This window comes from Manis javanica, chromosome 2 (assembly GCF_040802235.1).
Source record: "Manis javanica isolate MJ-LG chromosome 2, MJ_LKY, whole genome shotgun sequence".
Taxonomy (NCBI): Eukaryota; Metazoa; Chordata; class Mammalia; order Pholidota; family Manidae; genus Manis; species Manis javanica.
The window spans coordinates 200,630,087-200,653,355 of record NC_133157.1 but is presented as its reverse complement, the minus strand read 5'-3'; the positions used below and the strand labels follow the sequence as shown (position 1 = coordinate 200,653,355).

Genomic DNA, 23,269 nt, shown 5'->3' with positions numbered 1-23,269 from the left:
ACAGCATGCAATTCACTGATTTTTAGTATAGTCATAGAATTGTGCGACTATCACCATGTTTTAATTTTAAAACATTTTCATCACCCCAAAAAGAAGCCCAGTGCCTGTTAGGATTCATTCCCCATTTCCTTCCAATGCCCTCCAACCACCAGCCTTTGAAAACCACTAATCTACTTTCTATTTGCTTATTCTGAACATTTCCTATGAAAGGAATCATACAATGTATGGTCTTTTGCGATTGGCTACTCTCACTTAGGATATCGTTTTTAATGCTCATTCATGTTATAAGCATGTATCAGTATTTCACTTCCTTTTATTGCCAAATAATATTCCATTTTATGAATACACCACATTTTATTTATCCACTTATCAGTTGGTGGACATTTTGATTGTTATTGAATCTTGGCTATTATTAATAGTGCTGTTTTGAACATTTGTGTACAAGTTTTTGTGTGGACATGTTTTCGTTTCTCTTGCATATATGAATGGAATTGCTGAGTCATAGGATAACTGCATGTGTAACCATTTGAGGAGCTGCCAGACTGTTTTCAGCTGCACCATTTTACACTCCCCCAAGCAGTATATGAAGATTCCAGTTTCTCTACATCCTTTTCAACACTTACTGTGTGTTTTATTAGAACCATCCTAATATATGTGAAGTGGTACCTGTTGTGGTTTTGATTCACATTTGCCTGGTGGCTAACGATGTTGAGCATCTTTTCATGTGCTTATTGGCCATTTGTGTATCTTCTTTGTAAAAATATCCTTTCAGATTCTTTGCTCATTTTTTAATTTTGGGATATGTTTTTTCCAAGCTTTGTTTCTGAGCCACTGTTTCACTAACCTTGGTTGCCCACTTTATTTACAAGATCTAAAGCTAAACATTTGGCTGCCATTTCCAAAGAGTAATCCCATCCTCAAAGCATGAAGTATTGCCCCAGGTGGAGGCATTCTAAAGAACCTGCCACACACTTGGAAATCAATTCCAAAATGAAGCAAATGAATGGATTCTAAAGATTTTCTATCACAAAACAACATTCTTTTGGATGTAGAAACTAAACAGACACACCTCAAATCACTTGCATCAGTTTGTAATCAGACCTCTAAATTAGATACACCCATCTGAACACTCATTCTACCATGCTTCTATTGGAAATAAAATAATAGATAATTAAGCCTACTTTTCCAACTTTTGATTGCTGTCTTAAAACTGGTCTTAATCAGACCTTTTGTGTAAAGGGCCCAACAGTAGAAAGCATCTTAGTCTTGAAAAGCCTTATGGTTATCTGTTGCAACCAGCCCATCATGCAAAAGCAACCAGAGATAACCTTGGGTGAATTAGACATAGCAGTGTACCAATAAGACTATATACAAACACAGTTGATGGACCATAGTTTGTGGACTCCTGCTTTACAAGGTCAAAAATATAAACTTTTGATGTCATCATAATCCATCATCATCAAGATTATTGTTTTATTCTTAGTATCTTCCCTTTTGAGCCATAAATGCTTTCCTCAACCCCAGGGACACTATAGTATGGAGCCACTCCTGGGGTGTCCCTGTCTAAGTTTTTCTTGGCTACAAGGACATGAATCATGTAAAAATATAACAGCAACTAAAAGAGTTGGGTAAATTCAGGCAGCAGAAAGCACTGTCCAAACTGGAGGATAAGGCTGTAGAAGGCAATAATGCCACCATCTTCAAATGTCTTTGTAATTTAGTGCCAAAGAATGAAAAAAAACAAGATCATGATAGTTTACCAGGGTCAGTTATAGTTCACTAACCAGTAATATTTCCCAAAGGAAACCTTGTCTACATTGTCCAAATACATGTTGTGTCAAATTTTAGTTGAGAACTGCATAACCAGATGGACTTTCCCAAAGCTCCGTCTCAGGAATGACACAAATTAGAAATACTACTTTGTAATCCAAGATTTTTCAGAGACTGAGCATTTTAGTTCAGCCACTTTCATAATAACCCTTCAACAACCAAAGTGTAGACCACTTGTTTGAAATAGGCCATCTAATCTAACACCTTGCTTAAAAAAGGAAGTCTTTAGAACCCAGCAATGACTCTTTAAGAAAATTTCCAATCTCATTGTACAGATTTGGGCACCAGGCCCCAAAGAGGATGAGAAGATAGTCCATGGTTACACAGCTAATTAGTAGCACACTTGAAACTAGCTTCCAGTTCTCCTGATTCCCAGATCAGTATCCTTCTTTCTTGTTGTTTTTAATTAAAATATAATTTACATATAGTAAAATTCACCATTTTTACTGTACAGTTCTGCAATTTTTGCCAAGTACATCCAGTTGTGTAACTATGACCACAGTCACAATATAAAATAAAAGTTCTATAAATCTCAAAAATACTCTCCCTGGGGTCCCTCTGTTGTCAACCTCTCTCATAACCCCCAACCTCTGGCAGCCATTACTGTGTTTCCTGCCTGTTAGTTTTTCCTTTTCCAGAATGTTATATAAATGGAATCACGGAGTCCAGCTTCTTTCACTTATTGTAATGCATTGAGACTTTTTGAAGCTGTGGTATGTATATCACTAGTTCATTCAATGTCACTGCTTAGTATCCCATTGGATAGATGTACCACAGTTTGATATACCACATTCTCCATTTGATGGTTCTTTCAATTTTGGCAAATACTAATAATGGTACTATATGCATTCACATACATAAAGTGTGTAAGCATCAGTTTTTATTTCACTGGATAAGTATCTAGAAATGGCCTTGCTGGATTGTATCATAAGTATATGTTAAATTTCATAAGAACTGCCAGGCTAGTATTCTTAAGAAAATAAAAACAGTAACAGTAGTAGAGACTGGTTTTAATACATATAAAAATATTGGAGGCTTTCTGAAAATGATCGCATCTTTGTAGAAGTCCTACTTAGCACTTCCTTGAGCCATTACCATTTTAAGAGGCCCTGCTTTTCTGAGAGTTTGTAGTAAATTGTCTCAAAGTAAGCTCAGGTCAAATGTATTTGCAGTTCCCTCATTAATCTGTTAAAAATTTTCTTAGCTTCTCAGCTGTCATTGAGAAAGTCTTCCTTTTTCTCTCTTCTGAGAAAAAACAAAACAAACTAATATTTCCAGGTCTTAGAAAGAAAAAAAGCCAGATTCCCTTGTATGCATGTGTGGGCTATGTCCAACGGCCTTTTCCAGTATCTCTCACATTGTACTATTTGAATTTCCAGGCTCCTCTGTGTCTTTTATTTAGTTGTGCTACTAGTGCTGCGATCTGGTGTTCACAGATCAGTACTCCACGCCTTCAGCTGCTCCGCCGTAGCGTTGGGTGGCCTCGAGCATTTCCTCCCTGGTGCTGTCTGTTGGCACGAGCATCATAATGAATCTTGGTTCCCCACTTCTCTTTCTAATGGCTTCTTCTCATGCTGGTGGCAAACTACCTTCCTCTACTATTCCCCAAATGTTGATGCTCTCTGGGGGTGGATTCCCTTAGCGATTCTCCACATGCACATCTTTGGAGATCATCCACTGCCAGAGTTTAATCATTTCCTGCTTCATAGTGGCTCTCAAATACATCTTAGACCTCTGTGGAACCTCGTATCCTTAATCTCCCTAAAGATAAATCCCTGAGGAGTCCTCTGATATCTCACATTAAAAATATCCAAAATGAATCCCCTTTTCTTTCTTACCATCCCAGAGCCTATTCTCATCTCTGTGTTTCTTCTCACAGTGACTAACACTGTGACTCACCCTCGTCACCTAACATAGAAGGCTCAGGCTCCTGTGCTTACTCCTTTTCCTTCACCACTCGTGTAATCGGTGACCAAATCCTGTGAATTCTGCTTGTAAAATAAGTTTCCAGTCTTTTACCATGCTTGCCACTGTTAATCCATCCCTCTTTAGCTCCTTCACAAGCCGTTAGAATAACCTACTAGTTACTATTCAATCTCTAGTCTCTGTCCTGCCCATTTATTCTCCTTTAATTAACTTCCAACTTACATTGCCAGTTAATTTAATGACGTAATTTAATGACATTATTTCCCTCTTTAAAACATTTGATGGTTTCCAGTTGCCTACAGCGTAAAACACAAACCCTTTAGCATCTCATAGAAAGCCATTCTGGGCATTTCACAGATGTATTAACTCTGGGCAAGTAACTTGTCAGAAGTTAAGATTCCTCAGTAAAAACAAATGGGGATAGGATCTATTTCAGAGTTGTTATGAATGTGGTATGTAATTAAACTCATGAAAGGACCCGGCCTTGATGAGATACCACCTCTTCTGAGAAGACTTACCTCATCTCTCAGGCAGAACCAAAGTCATTCCTTCTTGTTCATTACTAAGCACTTGTTCATACTAATAATGTATTCATTACGCAGTATCTATTTAATATCCGTTTCTTATTCTGCTCAATAAACACCAGGCTCTGTGGTAGGTGCCAGGGATAAAAAGGAGCACCCAGCTAGTAATGAGGATAGCATATATATGCCATGATAGGAATGCATAGATGTATATAGTGATGGCACAGAACTGGAACTTAGCCTCACCTGGGAATAGGAGGGACAAAGGGAGGCTTACCAAAGGTATAACAAATGAACTAGATCTTCAAGGATGAAAAATTTTGACAGTGGACAAGGACTAGCATGAGGTAATGGAGGATCCCATACAAAGCCATGGGGTCTCTGTCTCCTCTATAGATCATGGGTAACCTCGGTTGTCCCCTGATTTTGTTTCGCTTTCCTGCATCCTAGCACATCACCCAGCAGAGAGTGGATTCTCTGATTACTGTTGCTGGTCTAAATTTAATTGCTGTTCTTTTATTTACTAATTGCATTTCATTTTCAACTTAATCTTCTCAAAGCAGTGAGTACAATATTTAACAAATCTGTAATTTTAAAAAAGTAAGAGTAGCTAAGGCCATTTGCATGAGCAAAACTGCCCACAATCTCTTTTATTCCCTTGTGATCTTTTTTATATCAGCTTGACTCGTAGACAATAGCAATGGCTTTTAAATATATACACTTTTAGCAAGGGCTCTTGTATATATATTAGCAACCCACCTGCTTTGAGTTGTTTTGCCTAATACTTTCAAATCTTAAATGGTCTAACACTAACAAGTGACTATAAATTGAACCTTTTCTAAGACCCAGCTAATGGCCCAGTGGCTTATCATAGTAGACGGGGATGTTGGACCAGTAATCTTAGAGGATTCTGTGGAGAATATTCTTCTGTTACTAGGGTATTTCATTACCACTTCTTCATTCAGTGTTACCAGATTATGACCTACCAACCCACACATTCCTTCTATGTTGCTTCTAAGCCAGCATTTCCTCAAACTGCTAACTCCTGAGCTTTCCCCCAACACACTTCAAAATCTTCCCACCATGTTACACAGATATTGTAGTTAGGAATATTTCTAATTTTATCAAGTATTTGAGCCTTCAGAGAAATTATTCTTGGTAAAGCATTAGAGGCTGAGCACAGACTTATTTTGGGGATTATGAAGCTCATACATCAGTGTATCAGTAGGGGTTAGCACTGTGACATGTACACCCTAGCTAGCATCCATTCCTATTTCATTTTCATTCTGGGAGTCTATTATGGCCAGTTCATTCAAACTGTGTGTTTGAAGTGAGGCTTTAAATGGAGCCTTGCTTCTTATGTGTTGCATTCTACATGGTAGAAAAATACCCATTTTGAGTGCCTCTCTAGCCAGTATATGGGAGAAGTGTCCACAAATTATTTTTTCTAATTTGGACACATCCTATCAGGAATTATCCTTTCATTACTTCTACGCAATTCAGTCTTTTATCGCATTTTTTCCCAGGGTGAAGAGTAACCTTTAGGGGACTCTAAAGACTCCAAGTGTTTCATGCATTCCTCTGAAGAAATGGCCAACCTCAAACAAATTCTTTACAATTGACCCCTTTTCATTTAAATGCCATATATAGGTGAAATAAACTATATATATAATGAGCTTGTTTGAACAATTTAAGATGGCCATGGGATTGTATTGTTACGTCACTTGACTTTGTGGTTTGACTGTGGATTGGAAGAATCTTAAATGACTGATATTGCATTGAAGAAAGATGATACATGGGTTTTCTTGAACTGACACTGGTTCATTTCTTCAGGGTAACTCTAGACCCTGCAATCCAGGCTCCATGGTGTTCAAATTTCCTGTGGGCTTTTTAGAACAGTAGTTATAGTAGGACAGCATGCAAGCCATTTTCAGGATTGCACTGAGCTACTTTGGCACTATTATAGTTAGCAGGTATGTTCATTTTCTCTTTAGTTATCAAAAAAATATAAGATTGCCAAGATGATAAGAGCTTTAGGGAGACATACCATGCCATAAAAGTATATTTACTAAAAAGTCATATATTTCCTGAGTGCCTGGCTTATGTCAGACCTTCACTGGGTGTTGCTGAAATTCAGTCAGCATGATAGACCTGGTTCTCATAAACATGGATTTTACATCTTAATGGGAAAGACACTCATTAAACAGGAATCATGATCATGTGAATGATGTGAAGAGGAAACTAATTATGGTTTGAGGAGTGAGTAAGCAGAGGGACTTCCCTGACTCTGAGGGATCAGGAAAGTCCTCAGGAAGCCGAGATCTAAAAGAGGAAGAGAGCCTAAGCAGGGCAGGCAGGGCTGAGGGGCTGCAGAAAGAAAAACGCCCCATTGGAAGGAATGGCCTGTTTGTGGCCAAGTCTGAAGAGGAAGTTTGGTGCCTTCCAGGGACAGGAGGATGGCTGGTAAGGGCACAGGGTGGAGAGTGAGTGAAAAGGATGGGAGATGGCGGGAAGCCAGGCTGGAAAGTAAGGGAGGGAGCTGGCGGGGCAGCGAACACCTTGCCCGTTTGCTTTCCTAGGGAATTATGATTTATCTGGAAGACAGTGGGAGCCATTAAATAGCTTTGAACCAGAGACTTTCCTGACCAGATCTGTGTGATAAAGGTGAGAAGATGCACTGGAGAAGGACAAGACAGGAGGCCAGATACCCAGTCGGGAAGCTGGTGCATTATCAGTGCAGGAGATAGTGACAGCCTGAGTGGGGGTGGGGACCAGTGAGGCTGAAGAGAAGCCAACTCAGGAGACTAGGCAACCTGTGGTGATAGGCTGAGAAACAGTAAACACGAAGCTTGTAAAGTGTCATCCTTCACTCCTCTCACCACATTTTCCTTCCCTAATCTGTGAGCTTCCTGCAGCAGAATTTCCTGGGCATGCTTCTTCAAAACTGTAGATTCCTGGATCTTATCCCAGAACCTGCAGGATTAGACTCTCCATCCAGGCATTGGTGTTTTTCACAGCTTCACCCCTAGAGGACACATGCCTACGAAAGGAACTAATACTGCCCAGCACTGCAGAGATTCGTCACACACAGGCCGCCAGGTACTCAGCCTTTTCATAGCGACAGAGTATAACTCCCTTTGGGTTTAGTAAGTTTGCCTGTCATGACCATATAAACTCAAAAGAAAGTGTCAGCCCTTGAGGTAGATAAGAGGATCTTAAAGCCCAAATTATAGTGAAGCCCATCTAACCCTGTCTCCTAATCTTGCAGGTGATGAGATCTAAAAAAGTGGGCCACCTTCTATAGTCTTCAGGAGACAATGCCACTGAATTCCCACCTCCTCTGTTTCCCCAGGCAAAATGAAACAAGTTCTCTTGGGCGGCCCCACAGGCCAATAAAGAAGGTACTTTACACAGAGACTCCACCACTTCCTATCATGGTGGAACCTTCTGTAAAGATACAAGGTGTGAAAAAGGAAAGGTAGTTTCTTCAGCTGTACAGAGAATAGTTTGGGTATTCATATTGGGCTTGAACCATCAAGATTTCATAGTTTGGGGGCTGTTTTCAAGATCATTAATATCTAACATTAATATTACATATTGTTCTTTTTTCCCATACAGAGGAACAAGTTACCAAATCCTCTCCAGTTTGTCAAAAAAGAGTCAGGAACTAATACCGATTGTACATTTAAATTTGTATATTTGGCATTTTTAATTCTATTATTTATTCCCCACAGTAATTTTGCAAAATAGATACCATGAACCCCGTTTTACAGATAAGGAAACTGAGGTCTGAAGATCTGCAGTGCCTGCTCTCAGAACTAAAAATAAAAGGCCACATTGGGCATATCGTGTTCTCCAGACAAATATAATCAATAGGAGATATATACATGGGTGTTGCATACATGTACACACACACACACACGTATATAAAGTATACTCAGAGGGAGAGATTTCTTATAAAGAATTGGCTCACGCTACTATGGAGGCTGAGCAGTCACAAGATCTGTTGTCAGTAAGCAGAAAGCCAGAAACGCCAATGGTGTAGTCAGTCCAAAAACCAGCAGGCTGAAAACGCAAGAAGAGCCACTGTTTCAGTTCCAGTCTAAAGGCAGGGAAATCAACCAACGTCCCAATTCCATTGGTAAGGCAGGAGGAGTTCCCATTTATTTGAGGGAGGATCAGCCTTTTTGTTCTATTTAGGTCTTCCACCAGGTTGAATGAGACCCACCTACATTGGAGGGAGCAATCTGCTCTGCTATGTCTGCCAATCTCATTCAAAAAGATCCTCACAGACACACCCTCAAAAATGTTTGACCAAATATTTGGGCACCCCATGGCCAGGTCAAGTCGACACAAAATCAGCCATCACAATGGATAGGATAACTCCTTTTTTCCAACCTGCCTGCTGGCTCTGAAGTATCTCTTCTTTCAAAGACATATTTTTTCTTTTATAAAAAACTCTTATAAAAGATGCTGAAACACTTTTAAAAACTGATGCTTGAGACTACACAAATAAAAGGTTTCTTGTAAAAGCTTGCTAATCATACATAGTTATCACTCTTCATGCTCCGTTTTCTTTTATTTTGGTCTGCTAGGCATTTGAAGACATGTGGTTTTGCTGAGCCACCTCCTTCATACCTGAGAGATTGGGACACTAAGAAAACAGATTTGTTTATCTCCAAACTTGACATCATAATGAAGTAGAGATGCCAACCTAGCATTTCTTGATGCCCTCAAATACCTTGAGTAATCTTAATCTTGTTAGATCAATAACTTGAAATTTTGCTAGTTGCCATTTTAATTGATTTATTGAAATTGATTTGGCATAAATGAATGCACAGAAAATTATTAACAGTAACCTCAAAGGTTTCATGTGTCTGCTACGTAAGAGGTGATGTGGCTTTGATTTATGTATCCAAAGGCTCACTCTTTCCAAGTTATAACAGGGAAACAAAGTGGATATTTAGCATTAAAAACTATTAAACATTGGTGAAAGTAGCATTAAAAAACAAAATTCACCCAAATAAATTTGAAGATCTAACTGGCTTTATTAAGCAATTCATGAATTGGGCAGCATCCCCTCCAGCAATGAGAAAGATGCTCTGAGGAATTGTACACAATGGAAGGTTTTTATAGACAGGAGGGGGAAGGTGGCTATTAACAAAAGAAAAGATGGGGTTGTTTCAGGCAAAGTCACTTTCTCTTAGGGAGAACGGTGGCTCTTATAATGCCGATTACCCCGTCTTCTTTTAAGGAACATGGAGAAGGCTCTTGTGACTTTATTTTATCAGTGATCCAAACAAGAAAATTCCTGAGTGACTACATTTCTGGGAAGGTTCCAACTGTAATTGGGTTTAAGTATTAGGCCCTAGTTTGGTGACTTGGCCGAGCAGGGGTGATACCGTGTTGGGTCTGTGTCTTTCTTTTTAACAGTAATATATGGAGATTCTGAAAATACCTGAGAAGCCCTTGAGTATATGTCTCAGTTTATCCCATCACTATCATGTTGGTTGTTTGTCATGATTCATGTTTGCTATAAACATATACGTATGTGAGAATTTATCCTTCTAATTATCAGGAAACTTGGTTTTTCTTTTGTCATTTGTGTCCCTAAAATTCAGACCATGGAAAAGAGGAAGAAATAAAATAGTAATAGAACAAATTTCATTGACCCAAAATTATTTTGTATGTTTTTAAAAAATTAATTGATCCTCTCCTGAGCTTGGCTATTTGTTTGGTTACACAAAGAGTTTTACTACAATAATTTTGGTCTAGTAGGATTTGACATGTACTAAGGCATAAATAAATGGTCTCTAATCTTCTTTCTATTTCTGGAAGTGTAGGTATGTATAATCTTTTGTGCCCCCTCTTTCTCTTTCCCTCTCTCTTTCTCCCCAACTTCTCCTCCCTTCCCCAATGTGCTCCTTCAATAAATACTCCTCGCAGCCTGCAGAAGACCTATTAGAATTTATTAATTAAGGACCAGTTTCTGCTTCTTTGTCAGGGATAATCATTTGTTTTAGAGCTGATTTTCTGCTTTAATTAAATGAAAATGTCACTCAGTCAAATGAATTCATTTATATTTATTTATCCAGTTCTCCAGGCTTGAATATCTTAATAGGGTCTTGAGCTTATCAGATTTGCTCACAGAATGAACTAGAAAATGCCTCTTACATCAATTTAAAAGACTCACAAATGATTACTCCTCCTTGTAGACGAATTGTGTAAACAAAGTCATGATTAACAGATATGTGAATGGTTGTTTTTTTGTGTGTAGTTGTTATCTAGGTACATATAAGGGGTTTGTGTTTGGTATGCATGTGCACATATGTGCAGATGTGTGCTAGAGCAGGAAAGTGAAGCATACCCATTACCACAGTCCCTTAGAACTTTAAGAAACCATCAAAGGTAGTATTTTAATCATCTGTGTATCTTTGCCTTTTTGAAATGCTAATTGATGTTGCAAGGTTTAAGGGCTACCCAATCCTTCCCTTCAGATTCTTTAGAGGATTGTTTATTGAGCACAGTATATGGTGGCTATTAACAACATCATATTAGATCCTCCAAGATGTTAACATGGAACAAGCATACTTACTCATTTACTCATTCAACAATTTTTACCTTACTATATGTCAGGCTAGGTATTGAGACTCAATGATAAACAATGAGGTCCTTGAACTTGACAAGTAGGTGAACTGCAAAGACTCACTGAAGTCTTTTTAGCTGAGCAAATCAGGTTCCCTTCTCAGAAAGCTGACACACTGGTTCTTAGACTTTCTAACCTGTGCTTCCAAAACATACATTTTGAAGAGGGTAAACATTACTTTCAATTCTTTTCAGGAAAAAACACAAGTGCAATTCAAGCAATTCTCTTTTATTGAAAGGGTGGAAATGGGCCCTGATGCCCACCTGGCATAGGTAGACTTTAACATAGACTTTGGGGTGATCTCACAACCACTGAGGTGAACTCCTTAATCACCCAGTCCTTGTACAAAATCCCTGTTAGTACAAAGAGCAACTCTGAGTCATTGTGCTGAAGAGCCAGGTCTCTCAGACACACATTGCCATTTCCCTCTATTGTATTAAAGTAGGCTTTTGACTCCACCTATTTTGTTGGGGGTTTTTTCCACCTTAAATAATCTGGAGACAAAACTGATTTTTAAAGTCTTGAAAGTTGAGTTTCCAACAGCTAAAAGAGTCACCTCTGAAAACAGGCACAATTTTAATCTTTAAGTAAGTCATTATTCTGTTTTCTTCTCTGTGTCATACTAAGAGTTAAAATTGTGACAGGTTGGCAATTTCCATTGTGAGTCTGCTGGGAGTCAATTGGTCCCTTGGGTTAACCCAGCTCTGGGGTTAGAAACTGCAAGTATTTGAATTTCCTCATCCTTAAAATAGCTCCTGGTAGATATTAAGTGCTGTGACAGTAAAGATAATGGAAATAATTATTAATTAGACTCCAGGGAGCCTGTCCTATTCAAGCCCTGGGCTTAGAAAAAAAGGTTGAGAAAGAGTTGACTTTGTCCCTTTAATAGAGATGTTGAGGGTGTTGACTGTGGCTAAAACCCCACTGCTCAGGTGAAGGGGAAAAAGTAATGAATGTCTCCAGAGGTAAGAGAACAGTCTCAGCATTGGAGCTCCATCCCAGACACTATAAAGTATTAAATTGGATAAATATTAATTGAACTCATCTTATATGCTAGATACTGTACTAGGCCCAGGACAGTCTCTGTCGTCAAGGATCCTTCAACCAATGAGTATTTCAAAAACTTAAAACTTAGGTAAGTTAAATGTCTATTAGAATTGGTCTATAGACCCAGGATGGCTAGCCCCACATGGGGCCACAGCTATGACAGCAAATATCACTGTCATTTATTGTGTGCTTCGTACATACCAGCATTGTTCTAAGCCTTCTATTTGCATTGTCATTTTATCCTGACGATAACCCTCTGAGATGGGAGCTATTATTATCCCTATTCAGATTTAAAAAACAGAGGCACAGAGAATTTAGGTGACTTGAATCAGGTCGCACAACCTAAGAACTGAGGGAGCAAGGATGTGAGCCCAGGCTCCTTCCAAAGCCCCTGCTCTCAGATACCATGCTAAGTCTTCTGCTAGAAATCTGTAAATATACACTGTCAATATATTTTATAAGATTTGGAAGAGCAGTCACCATTGTCCAATGCCAGGGAGGTAGATCCGTAGGAGTTATACTACACTGCCCCCATACCACTATTCAGTTAGCACATCCCTTTCCAGGGTTCTGTCCACAGGAAATGAGGTGTGTGTGTGTGTGTATGTGTACACATACATACTACATATAGATAGATAGTTAATTTTACATGTATATAAATTTCACTATATATGTGCATATATGTAGTAAAGTTATGTTAAGGGCAATGCAGGAAAAATATAAAATGCAGAGAGGCTCTAATTAGACTTGGAAATAGCAGTGACATTTAAGAGGTAAAGAGAAGAAATGAGGATTTCCAGGTGAAAGTGGGGAAGAGCAAGCAGGAAGAGCATGTGCAAAGCTCTGGGGCACAAGAGTTTAGCATTATCTAAGAACTGAACAAACACCACAGGTTGGACCACAAAGCTCAAAGGAGAGCCATGAGGCCTGGACACAGCCAGAAACAGCTCCCACAGGGCCTCAAAACCACACTGAGGATATGGAATTAGGGTCTCAAGAAGTGCAATGAGAGACCACTAAAGGATTTAAAGCACAGAAGTGATGAGATCCCATTTTTGTTTTTAAAAGATCATGCTAGCAGCTGTCTAGAGAATAGATTGGGTGAGGGCAGGTTTGACCCCAGGGAGTCCAGAAGATGACTTTTGCAGAAATCCAGGTAACAACAGGTAATGGTTAGAACTAGGGTGGTGGCCACTAAGCTGTTTGGGGGCAAATCAGTTTGCAGGTGGGTTCAACAGGACTTCATGAGGACTGCATGTGGCCAGGAGAGAATCAAGAGTGAGTGTAGATTCCTGGCCTGAGCTGCTACGTAGGTGGAAGAGCCTAGAACAGGAAACATGAGGCAGAGGCTTGACTGGAAAGTGAGAAGGTCGGTCTGTAACATGTTAAGTTTGAGCCCCTTTTGAAACACTTAAGAAAGTGGTTAGATATCTAAGTAAGGAGGTCCAATGAGGGGTTTTGCACTGAACATGTAAATTTAGGAATCATCAAAATATGTGTCAGGTACGCCCGTCGGGGAGGGGCTGGTACAATGGCTTGATCACTAAGCATTCCTGATCTTTACTCACACCAGGTCTTGTTTTATGTTAAATAAGAGCTTCCTTCACTGAGCTGCCCATCCACCTCTATGCATGTCATCAGTGTCTTCTGATGGTTTATTCAAATGAGTATCAGAAAAGGCCTTGAGAGAGACAAGAAGCTATACTGACAACATGACATAAAATGGTATTGCAAGGCCACACCACGCCCTGTGCCACGCCAGCTCCACATTCCCAGCTTTACTCTTGTCAGTGATGGGATAAACTAACACAGAGTGACCTAAAACATGAGCTTCATAGTCAGAGAATCTAGGCTGTTAACACAGCTCTGTCCACTACCTATTTAACCTGAGGCTGATGGTATAGCCTCTCTAAAAGTAAGTCTTCTCTACTGTAAAATGAGAACAGAAACATCTAGCTCACAGAATGGCTATGAGGTTTGAAAGAGATTTTTGCAATGTGATTATTAGCACTGATCTGAATAAATGGTAGATAGGAATTGGATCCAAGTAAGAATTTTTTCCTAGTGATTAGTCTAAGGCTAAAACATGTATTTTATGTGGCTATTCCAGTAAGTCAAACACTGAATTTTTGTTATAATTCAGCAATCATCTCAAGCCAGTGAGATGAGAAAGTGCATCGTATAAGATATACAGCTTCGCCAGTTCCATTAAATTGCTTCTGACACAGGCCAGTTTGCCAACCAGAATCACAGTCAAAATCAAAGTGTACCAATATCTAAACACAGTTTTTCATTGTCTGTGACAAGCCCAAAAGATGATATAAAAGCCTTCTATATATAGCTGTTTATTTGGGTCCTTTGGATGATTTCATTTGATTAGAATATATAGCTTGTTGAAAAATCTTTCCTAATGTTGTAGGTAACTTCTTTAAGAGTACGTAAGGAAGAGGCCGTATAGGACACAGAGTTTTTGCTTGTATTACTGGGGGTCTAGAAGAGTCCCTACCACTACCACCAAACTGTCCAGGGTTTACCCTTTCCAGATCCTTGCTTCAATTATTAAGTTCCTTGTGTTTTAATGTTCTACTGAGCAATAGTTATGGTCATTATGCAAGTCAGCAAGTGTACCTCCTAAGTATCTACTATGTGCCCAGCACTGTTTGGACTCAGAATGAAGAAGGTAGACCCTCCCCTATTACTCCTTGACTCCCCAGCTGGAGAACAATGCAAAAGTATTTATGATTTAATACTCATCGGAGTCGTATATAATTAAGTGCTCTAGAACAGCTCTGTCCAGTACAATTTCCTGAAATGCCCTACATCTGCACTGTTCAATAGAGTAGCCACTAGCCACATGTGGCTACTGAGCGCTTGAAATGTGGTTAGTATGACTAAGGAATGGAATTTATAATTTAATTTTAATTAACTTATATTTAGGTAGCTACATGTCACTACCAGCCACCATATGGACCAGCATAGCTCCAGTCATCCTGAGGAGTGAAGGTTGTGGGCTTCGGCCTGAGTTGGGAAGCAGGGAGAAAACTGAAGGGACTCTCCATCTAGAGTGACAGCATGAGCAAAGGCTTCCGAAGGGGGAAGCATGTGATTTTTGAATATTACAGAGAGAAGAGAATTGAGGGAAATTTGATGAGAGAGACTTTAAAAACATCAGGGAAGAAATTTGTTGACTTCAGACTATTTCTCTATTTTATAAGTTTTGTAGAAGCATTTTACCTGCATTAATCCTCCTGTTATTTGGTATCAGTGTTACATAGTGTTGATTTTGTTATGCTTTCTATAAATAAATGATTTCCACAGAGTTATACCATGTAATATACAAGATGTTCATGGAAACTTTCCATACCAGTGAGATGGGAATCTAAAGATAATTTAAAGAAGCAATTGCTTAGCAGAAATTAAAAGAACCCACAAGGGTTGTTAAGGTTTCTCTCACCAGGGACCAGCAAGAGCAAAGGCCAGAGGAAGCAGAGAGAGCTGGGGCCATGGAAGAGGGGTCAACTGGCCAGAAGTATGTTGTGAGAGGACCATGGGCAGGGTGGGAAAGAGGACAGTCAAACCTCTCATGTACTGCCTTCCACTGGGGCCTCTCACTAGCTAAACACAACCAGAAGCCAGAGAGCAAGAGATCGCAGGTAATTCCTCAGGGGTCAGCCTCCCATGGCAGAGCTGGATAGAAAAGACGAGAACGGGTCATGAGGAGGAGGCAAGAAAAGGGAGTGGGAATAAACAGCTGTCTTTTTTTATGTTTAAAAAGTAACATCTTAGCTTGGAGATTAACTACCATAGACAGGATGGTTTAGACAACAGAAATGTGTTTCTCATGGTTTTGAAGCTTGGTAAGTCCAAGATCAAGGTGCCAGCTGATTGTTTCTGGGGAGGACTCTCTTCCTGATGTCAGAAGGGTGCCCCTTCGCTGCGTCCTCATGTGGTGGAGGGAGAGAGAGAGAAAGCAAGCTCTCTCCTGTCTCATTTTATAAGGACACAATCCCATTCCTGAGGGCTCTGGCCTCATGGCATAATTACCGCCAAAAGGCTCCATGTCCTAATACCATCTCATTGGGGATTAGTGCTTCAGCATATGAACTTGAGGAAGATACAGATAGTCTATAGCAAATAGTGAAATGGAAACCAAATAAATATCTCATATTTTGGTTCAATTATGACAAACCATATATGTGTTGCAGCATTGAAATTGTATACAGTGACAGGAGAAAATCCTCATTAGATATTAAGTAAAAATAATATGAAAACAACATATACAGGAAAATCAAAATGTTATTTCTAAATAGTGTATATACAGTAAAAAAGAGGCATATTATTGACACAGGAAAAAAAAAAACAGACCAGAAAGAAATGCACCAGTATTTTAACTGGCATCTTTGGATGACAGTTTAAGGGTGTTTTTTATTTCTTCTCTGTACTCTCCTGGGTTTTCCAAATTTTCTAACACACATAATTATTTTTCTGATTGGGAGCAATGTTTCTTTTGTTCTGATATATCTGCCTGGTATATCTGCAGGGCTATATTGAGTAGAAAGAGGTATATGACTGTTCCTTTTTATCAGTCATTCAGTTAGTTTAAGCCTCATTATGTACCCATTTCTACAGTAACAACAGGCCCCTGAGCTGTATTTTTTAGTGCATTAAAAATGGGATGAGTCAATAAAATGCTCTTGTTTTAAAATATGCCACTGTGAAACCCTTAGGTCCTGGAGAACTGCCTGATTTCCTATTGATCTTTTTATCGCCTCAGTTATTTCCTCAAACATGGTTAGTTAATTCAGAGGCCTACCAACCCCCTTTCCCTGTTGTCTATTACATTTAGTCTCTGTTAAAGATGAATCTTTGGTGGCACTTCCATTATTAAATTGACAGTTGCATAATGCTTTATTGGTATCTGCAAGATTGAAGCATATTTCTTAGAAACCATGGAGATGGGAGCCATTTTTTTTTTCTGAACCACCTAGGCATGGCCAGTTTGTGCTCTTGTAATCTTCATCTTAAAACAGCAATCCATCTGTTTCATTGTTTTGTTCTTTCCTGATAGGAAAACATTTCCCCCTACTGTCTTACTGATCTACAATCATCCGACCTTGATGAACTCTTGTACATGGCATCACTGCCAGGGATCTGATGACTTCTCATACTAGTTATCATGTCAGGAAATCCACTTTCTGGCCCTGGCTTGCATTTTCACCTCCAGATGCTACCCAATTATTAATTCCTAGATGGCTGCTTCAGCAGCATTACCCTAGTACTTGCCTGTATAGATTTTAGTAATAAGCAATTTATAGATGTGCACAAGTGTTAAATGCATATAAGCATTATTGTTGATAACTGTAACTGTAATCTTAGGTTTGTATTGGGTGAGTTAGAATCACTGTGGTTGCAAGGAACAGAAATCTGAAGGTTGCTTCAGCCAAACAACAAAGTTTGGTGGGGTATTCCTAAAGTACACACAGAAAAAGCCATTGACAAAGCTTCTGAGCAGGCGCAGAAGGACCTCAGGACGAAGTAGAACTGAAAAGCCAGCAAGCGTCCTGATGGTAGTCAGTCTCTTCTTCTCTTGTGTCTCCCTTTCTCTCCACTTCATTCTTTCTACATATCTCTGCCACTCAAGTCACAGAGTGGCAGATGACTTCTCACCACTTTCAAGTTCTCTAGTTATGGCTAGAGCTTTCAGAACTCCCTCAAGTGCTCTCTCGATTTCTCATCTGTCCACTCCCAATTATTTTCTGCCCCTCCCATCCCAATTCCTTAGTCTCTAGACAGGAACTCAGTTGGCTCAGCTTTGACCCAATGAAAAACAGCCAGCAGCTGAGTTGTAATGGACATCCCTTTGTGCCCGGAGACACTGTTGCATCATTGTGGGGCAGTCTGATACCCTAAAAGGTGTTGACCCAGTTTGTATGTGGTAGATACCTTTGCTGTACTTAATGACAAAGATACAAATTTATCAAGTCAATGTCTTTTTTGTATTGATATTTAGAGGCAGAATCATATAGCTCATAAAGGTGGAACTGTGGAAAAAGTTAGTTTTGAAGACTCCCTTCGTACATGGCAAGAAAGAGCAGTTTCGTGTTCTTGACCTAAGAGATTGTCACAGAGATACATCAGGGAGATGGTGGGATGTGATCACAGGAACGAAGTGAAATATCAGAACTAGGAATGGCACCAAGAAAAGTAAGATGGGGGAGACTGGCCCACAAGAAGCAGTCAGGTTTCCCGTAATGAAGATGGCTGCTTTGGCACCACATTTCAGAATCTGTGCTGTGGTCCAGACAGCAGCTTACATGTATTTTATGAAGTTTGCATCCGGAAAATAAAAAATCTGTTCTGAGGCAACCACAATACAATTAGCCTTTCCATGTGGATCTTTTGGCATTGAATCCCCAAATTGAGACATATATGTATTCATTCATCTAAGAGACATTTATAGAACACCCACTAAGCCTCAGGCAAATCTTAGACACTATAATTATCAAACGAACCTTTATATGAGTAGTAGTAGTAATTAAACTCTGTGCTAGGCACTTGAGTAAACATTTCATGCTTTTTAATTCTCACAACAAATACCTTGATGTAGGCTCTGTAATTTCCATTTTATAGAGAGGAAATCAATGTTCTGAGAGACTAAAATAACATGGTCAAGGCCACAAGGTTAGGGTTTGGAGGGGCTGAAGCTTGACCCAGATCTGTCCGACTACAAAACCCTTGGTTTTATTTTTTCAGCAGTTGAGTTGTGCTGTCATGGCTTATTCAATCTGTTCTATTGATTGATTGAGAACGTATGTGAAGAACACCCGTGCCCCATCACAGACACTCCCAGGCTGGCACCAACATGGCTGATGGATTGGTCCACCATGATAAGCCACTGTATGATGTAGTAAATGCTGTGGCTGCAGCATCCAGAGAGGAGGTAGCTGCCACTTCCTAGCTATGGAACCATGGGCAAGTTCGTTTCTTCTCCAAGCTTCCCTGTCCTGCAGTTGTAGAAGTGAAGGGAGTATAAGGACCATAGGGCTGTGTGTGTGGAGAACAAGAGATGATATGTGTAGGTACTGGAGCAGTGCCAGAATCCCAGTGAGGGCTCCCTCAGTGGTAGCTCGAATCATTATCCACGAAGCATTGTGTACTGGGAGAACTGGCACTGCCCCACAGAGTCAGACAGGATTCACTAGAAACAGGCTTTGACGCATCGTCTGTTACTAGGTAGGGAAGCAAATGTTGGATGTTTAAAGTGGAGGGATCTGTGAACAAAGGCCTTTGTTTATTTAACACACATTTATTGAGCATATACACTGTGCCATGCACCCAACTTAATGTTAGTAAGGGATAGATAGTCATGGCACTATGAAAGTATGTGGAATATTCTAGATCCTGACTACAAAAGATGAATCCTAGGAAAATAGCTGTAAGGAATTATGTGTGACAACAATTATGGACATGACAAACCTAGGGTTGTCTCAAGGAGATATCAAACTAATTTCTTCACCAAGCCATTTTAAAAGTCTTCACTAAAGCAAGTGTTTTAGTACACCTAGTTGCCCTGAAGGGTCTTCCTTTCTCTACCCACCTGTATCTACACAATACAAAATATATCCTTGCCCTTCACTTTCCAGTACAACACTGCTGACTCTACATATATTTCAATGAAGGATTATTCAGTTACATAGAAATTTCCTTAACTGGGGGTATCCTGAGAAGGAATACAGAAAAAGTTAAGGCATATTAAAAATTGGCATTTTCCTGTTGGCAGTTTGTCATTTTTTAGTTTGGCATTTTTCCCTGTTCCTTTTTCTACCATGTCAGTCTGTATGAGTCTTGATGCAGAGGGGATTTTCTTGCAAGGTATCTTTCTTCGAGCATATGGATAAAATTGCCAAGTCTAACTGAAGGCTCTTAAGAGTCTTGCTCTGTTTACAAGTGATCAAAAGCAGATCACTTCTGCTGTTGGCCTCAGTCCTAGACTCCCAGGAAATTAATAGCACTTCTTGGCCTGTGACAGTTTGCATTTACTCCCTGGGTGGGCCCTGGCCTTGGGTGTCAAGCCTTCCTGGCACCTGGAACAAACTCCATCTGGGGCTATTCTGGCTCCCTCAGGCCACCGTCACCTAGCCATCCCATCCCATAGTCTCTGAAGCTGCATCAGTCTTATTGTCTGTGCCTTCCCATGATCCATGTCGTAGAGCAGCAAAAGATCAAAACTGCTCAAGCTGGAAAGAACTTCATTCATTTAAAAAGATCAACAAGTACATTTGTAGTACTTGTTATGCATGAAGCACTGTGTTCATTTTACATGTGAGGAAATGGAGGCACAGCAAGGTTAGGAAAGTTGCCATAGAGCTGATAACTGGCAACGCCAGGAGACTAGCATGGCAGTCCCATTCAGTGCCTGCACCCCTCAACCCGAACCATGCACTTCACCATGCTGAGGGGTTACCTGGTTCAGGCTCTTATTTGGTCAAGTGAGTTATTGTATACAAAGGTCCTAACACACAGTAGAAGCAATAAATGCACTAGCTGTTATTATAAGCGTGATTAATAAATGGCAAAAGCTGAAGCCAGGGAAATGAGGCAAGTCCATGCACTTAGTCTAGGATTGACCAAATTGTATTCTGTATAATGCTAGTATCCAAAAGGATGTAATGAGTATCCTATTTTTTAAAAAAATAATAAGCAAATAGGTTTGGGAAATGTTGGCTTAAAAAAAAGTCTTTTATACTGTAATACTTCTCAAAGCTTTAACATGCCAATGTGTGTAATCTTCAAAAGGTAGCCATGGTAAAACGGGCTTTCTGGACTCATTAGACCATTATGTAGAAAAAGGTTAGCATAGTGGGCCTGAGACTGCTTAATTTAAAAGATCCTGCTTGCATGATTGGCCCTTGTTGGTGTCCAGAAATTTGGATTTCAGGAGGGTTCCCACCTCTCCCCAATCAATGGCTCACGTGCCTAAACTAATTGTACAACAGTATCATTTACGCCAAACACCTGCTTTCCTGCTGGGAGTCTGGAATTTTGGTACAGGCTAGGCAGAGGATGCCTGTGTGGGCAGCTCCTAATAAAAAACCTGAGCAGTGAATCTCTTATGAGCTTCCCCAGAAGCTGACATTTCTCATTTGTTGTCACTACTCATTTCTGGAGGAATTAAACTCATCCTGTGTGTCTCTAGTGGGAGAGGGCCCTTGGAAGCCTGTGTCTTATTTCCTCCAGACTGCACCCCATGTGCCTTTCTCTTTGCTGATCTTGCTCCGTATCATGTTGCTATAGTAAGTCCTAGCTGTGAGTACGGCTGTGTGCTGAGTCCTGTTGGTTCTCCTAGCGAACCACCAAACCTGGGGGCGTCTTAGGGGGACCCACTGTCACAGCCAGAAACCCTTGCCCTCACAATGCCTTCTAGCATCTGGGTTGCTGGGGTTCCAAATATACAGCATAGGCGATCATGAGCTGTGCGTTCTCACAGTTCAGAGGCAGAGCTCGCCCCACATCACCACCCTGGGCTTCTTGGTGAAAAACGAGAGGGTTCCTGAGGCCCATGAGGAGGTCATTACCAGGTAACGATTTCCTTCTTGGCTGGGACAAAGAAATTAAATACACACTGACAATGCTGAGCTGACTCGTACGCTCTCATTGTTCTTTTGAAACTATTGGTGGGAAGGGTAAGGACAGGACCAGAAGCCTCAAGGTAGAATGATCTTTTATGTCCTTCCACTTGTAGACTTAGCTCTTTAGCCCCCTATAAAATTATTTATAGAAATGTGTACAAAATTAGCATTTATATGAAAATGTATTCAATTATATAAATTATATATGTGATTAGGAAAATTTTTATAATCTCTACTAATGGGGCTTTGTGGCTTTTTGAGCCTCATGGCTGAGCCTGTAACTTATCCCTTAGTAGATATGACTTCTCTAAATTCATTTTGAAGAACAAACAGAGGGTCTCCCAAGAGCAAGTAGGCAGCTCTGGTGCATGGAAAACCAAGTGAAGAGTGATCAGCCTAGCATGTGTTCCTCCAAGATTTTTCCTAGTTCTCCTCCTCCTCCGCATTCTTCATGGCTGAGTTGTCCTCCTCTTATACTTTTCACAGATGCCAAAAGTTATATTTGCATATCCTCTACCACGGGTGGGGAGTAGTGCTTCCTGCACTCTAGCCTGCCCGCTTCCCTTCCTATGTTGTACGTCTAGACCAGCCTACCCTGTTTTCCTTTGACCTTGTTCTCACAGCCCTTGTTGACCTGTTCCCATATAATGGCCAGGCTTATACCAAGAACTCCCCAGTTCTTAGTTGGGTTAGCTGGCTCTTTGCCAAGCTAACTAATGCACAGATAATTCCCTAAGCCCTTTGTCCTCTTCACTGTCTCATTACCCACTGCTTATACTGCATCTTGCCTCCATTTATGTGTTCCTTCTATCCACTTTGCTCTTTCAACTTCTTTAAATCCCAGCTCAGGTCCCACTCAGTCCTCCAGGGAAGCTGGCCTTCTTGCTTGTACTCCTGTGGACCTCTGTGTGCATTTAAGTTAATGGTAGCTGGGACTGTTACTAAGCAGGCTTATGATACAAGAGTTTGTCATATTTTTTCCTGGAACTTTTGCCTCAGAGAAGCGCGGAGAGATTTTTCTTGACAGACGAGACCTTGGCATTGTACTGTCAACCTTCCTGCCTTAGGTCCAACCTGAGCAGGACGGGGGAGTTAAAAGAAAAAGGAATTATGAGTCAGAAAGTCAACAATGGGCATAAAGACTTGCCCGGCTTCCTCTGCATTAGGGCTTGGATTTCCACATCCATTTTTGGCATCAAAATTTCTGTCCCTAGCTTGCCTCATTTCCTGGCAGTCACTCAAAGCAGAATAGAGTCTAGAAGGAAGGAATGAATTTCCATGTAATGACTGAATGCTATGTGCCAGGTGCCATGTGTATATTCTGTCTACACAACATCTCTGCCATGAAGGTGTTCTTATTACCATTTTACAGATTGGAAAACTGAGACTGAAAGAAGTTAAGTAACCTGAGCAAGTTGCACAGCTAACCCAATGCAGATGTGAAGCCTTTGTCCTTTACATAAAGTGCCATTCAGGAAATCAAATCAGAGCTTAGCACAAAGCTCTGGGTAAGCAGGTATGGGTTCATAAACTAGTCCCTATACACAGAGGACAGGAGAGACCAAAGAAAGAGGCCACTCAGGTCGGTAGGCAGCAGTTTTAGTAAGCATGGGAACTTAGGAGACTCCTCTTGGGCAGCAACAAGGTGGGTTGATCTCTGCACCCAC

General features: G+C 40.3%; 1 protein-coding gene across 12 annotated transcripts in view; it reads left to right on the top strand.

The window, feature by feature from the left end:
* SAMD12 (sterile alpha motif domain containing 12) overlaps positions 1-23,269 on the top strand; it is a 392,988-nt gene that overhangs the window by 240,648 nt on the left and 129,071 nt on the right. Inside the window, exon 5 of one of the 12 annotated variants that reach the window (XM_073229998.1) lies at positions 8,876-10,808. The exons of 10 other annotated variants lie outside the window; for them this stretch is intronic. In XM_073229998.1, the coding sequence (XP_073086099.1) occupies positions 8,876-8,883 (8 nt within the window). In that variant the 3' untranslated portion in view covers positions 8,884-10,808. Of the gene's footprint in view, positions 1-5,806; positions 5,977-8,875; positions 10,809-23,269 lie in introns of those variants that run through there. One more of the 12 variants, XM_037010844.2, reaches the window with a different exon arrangement.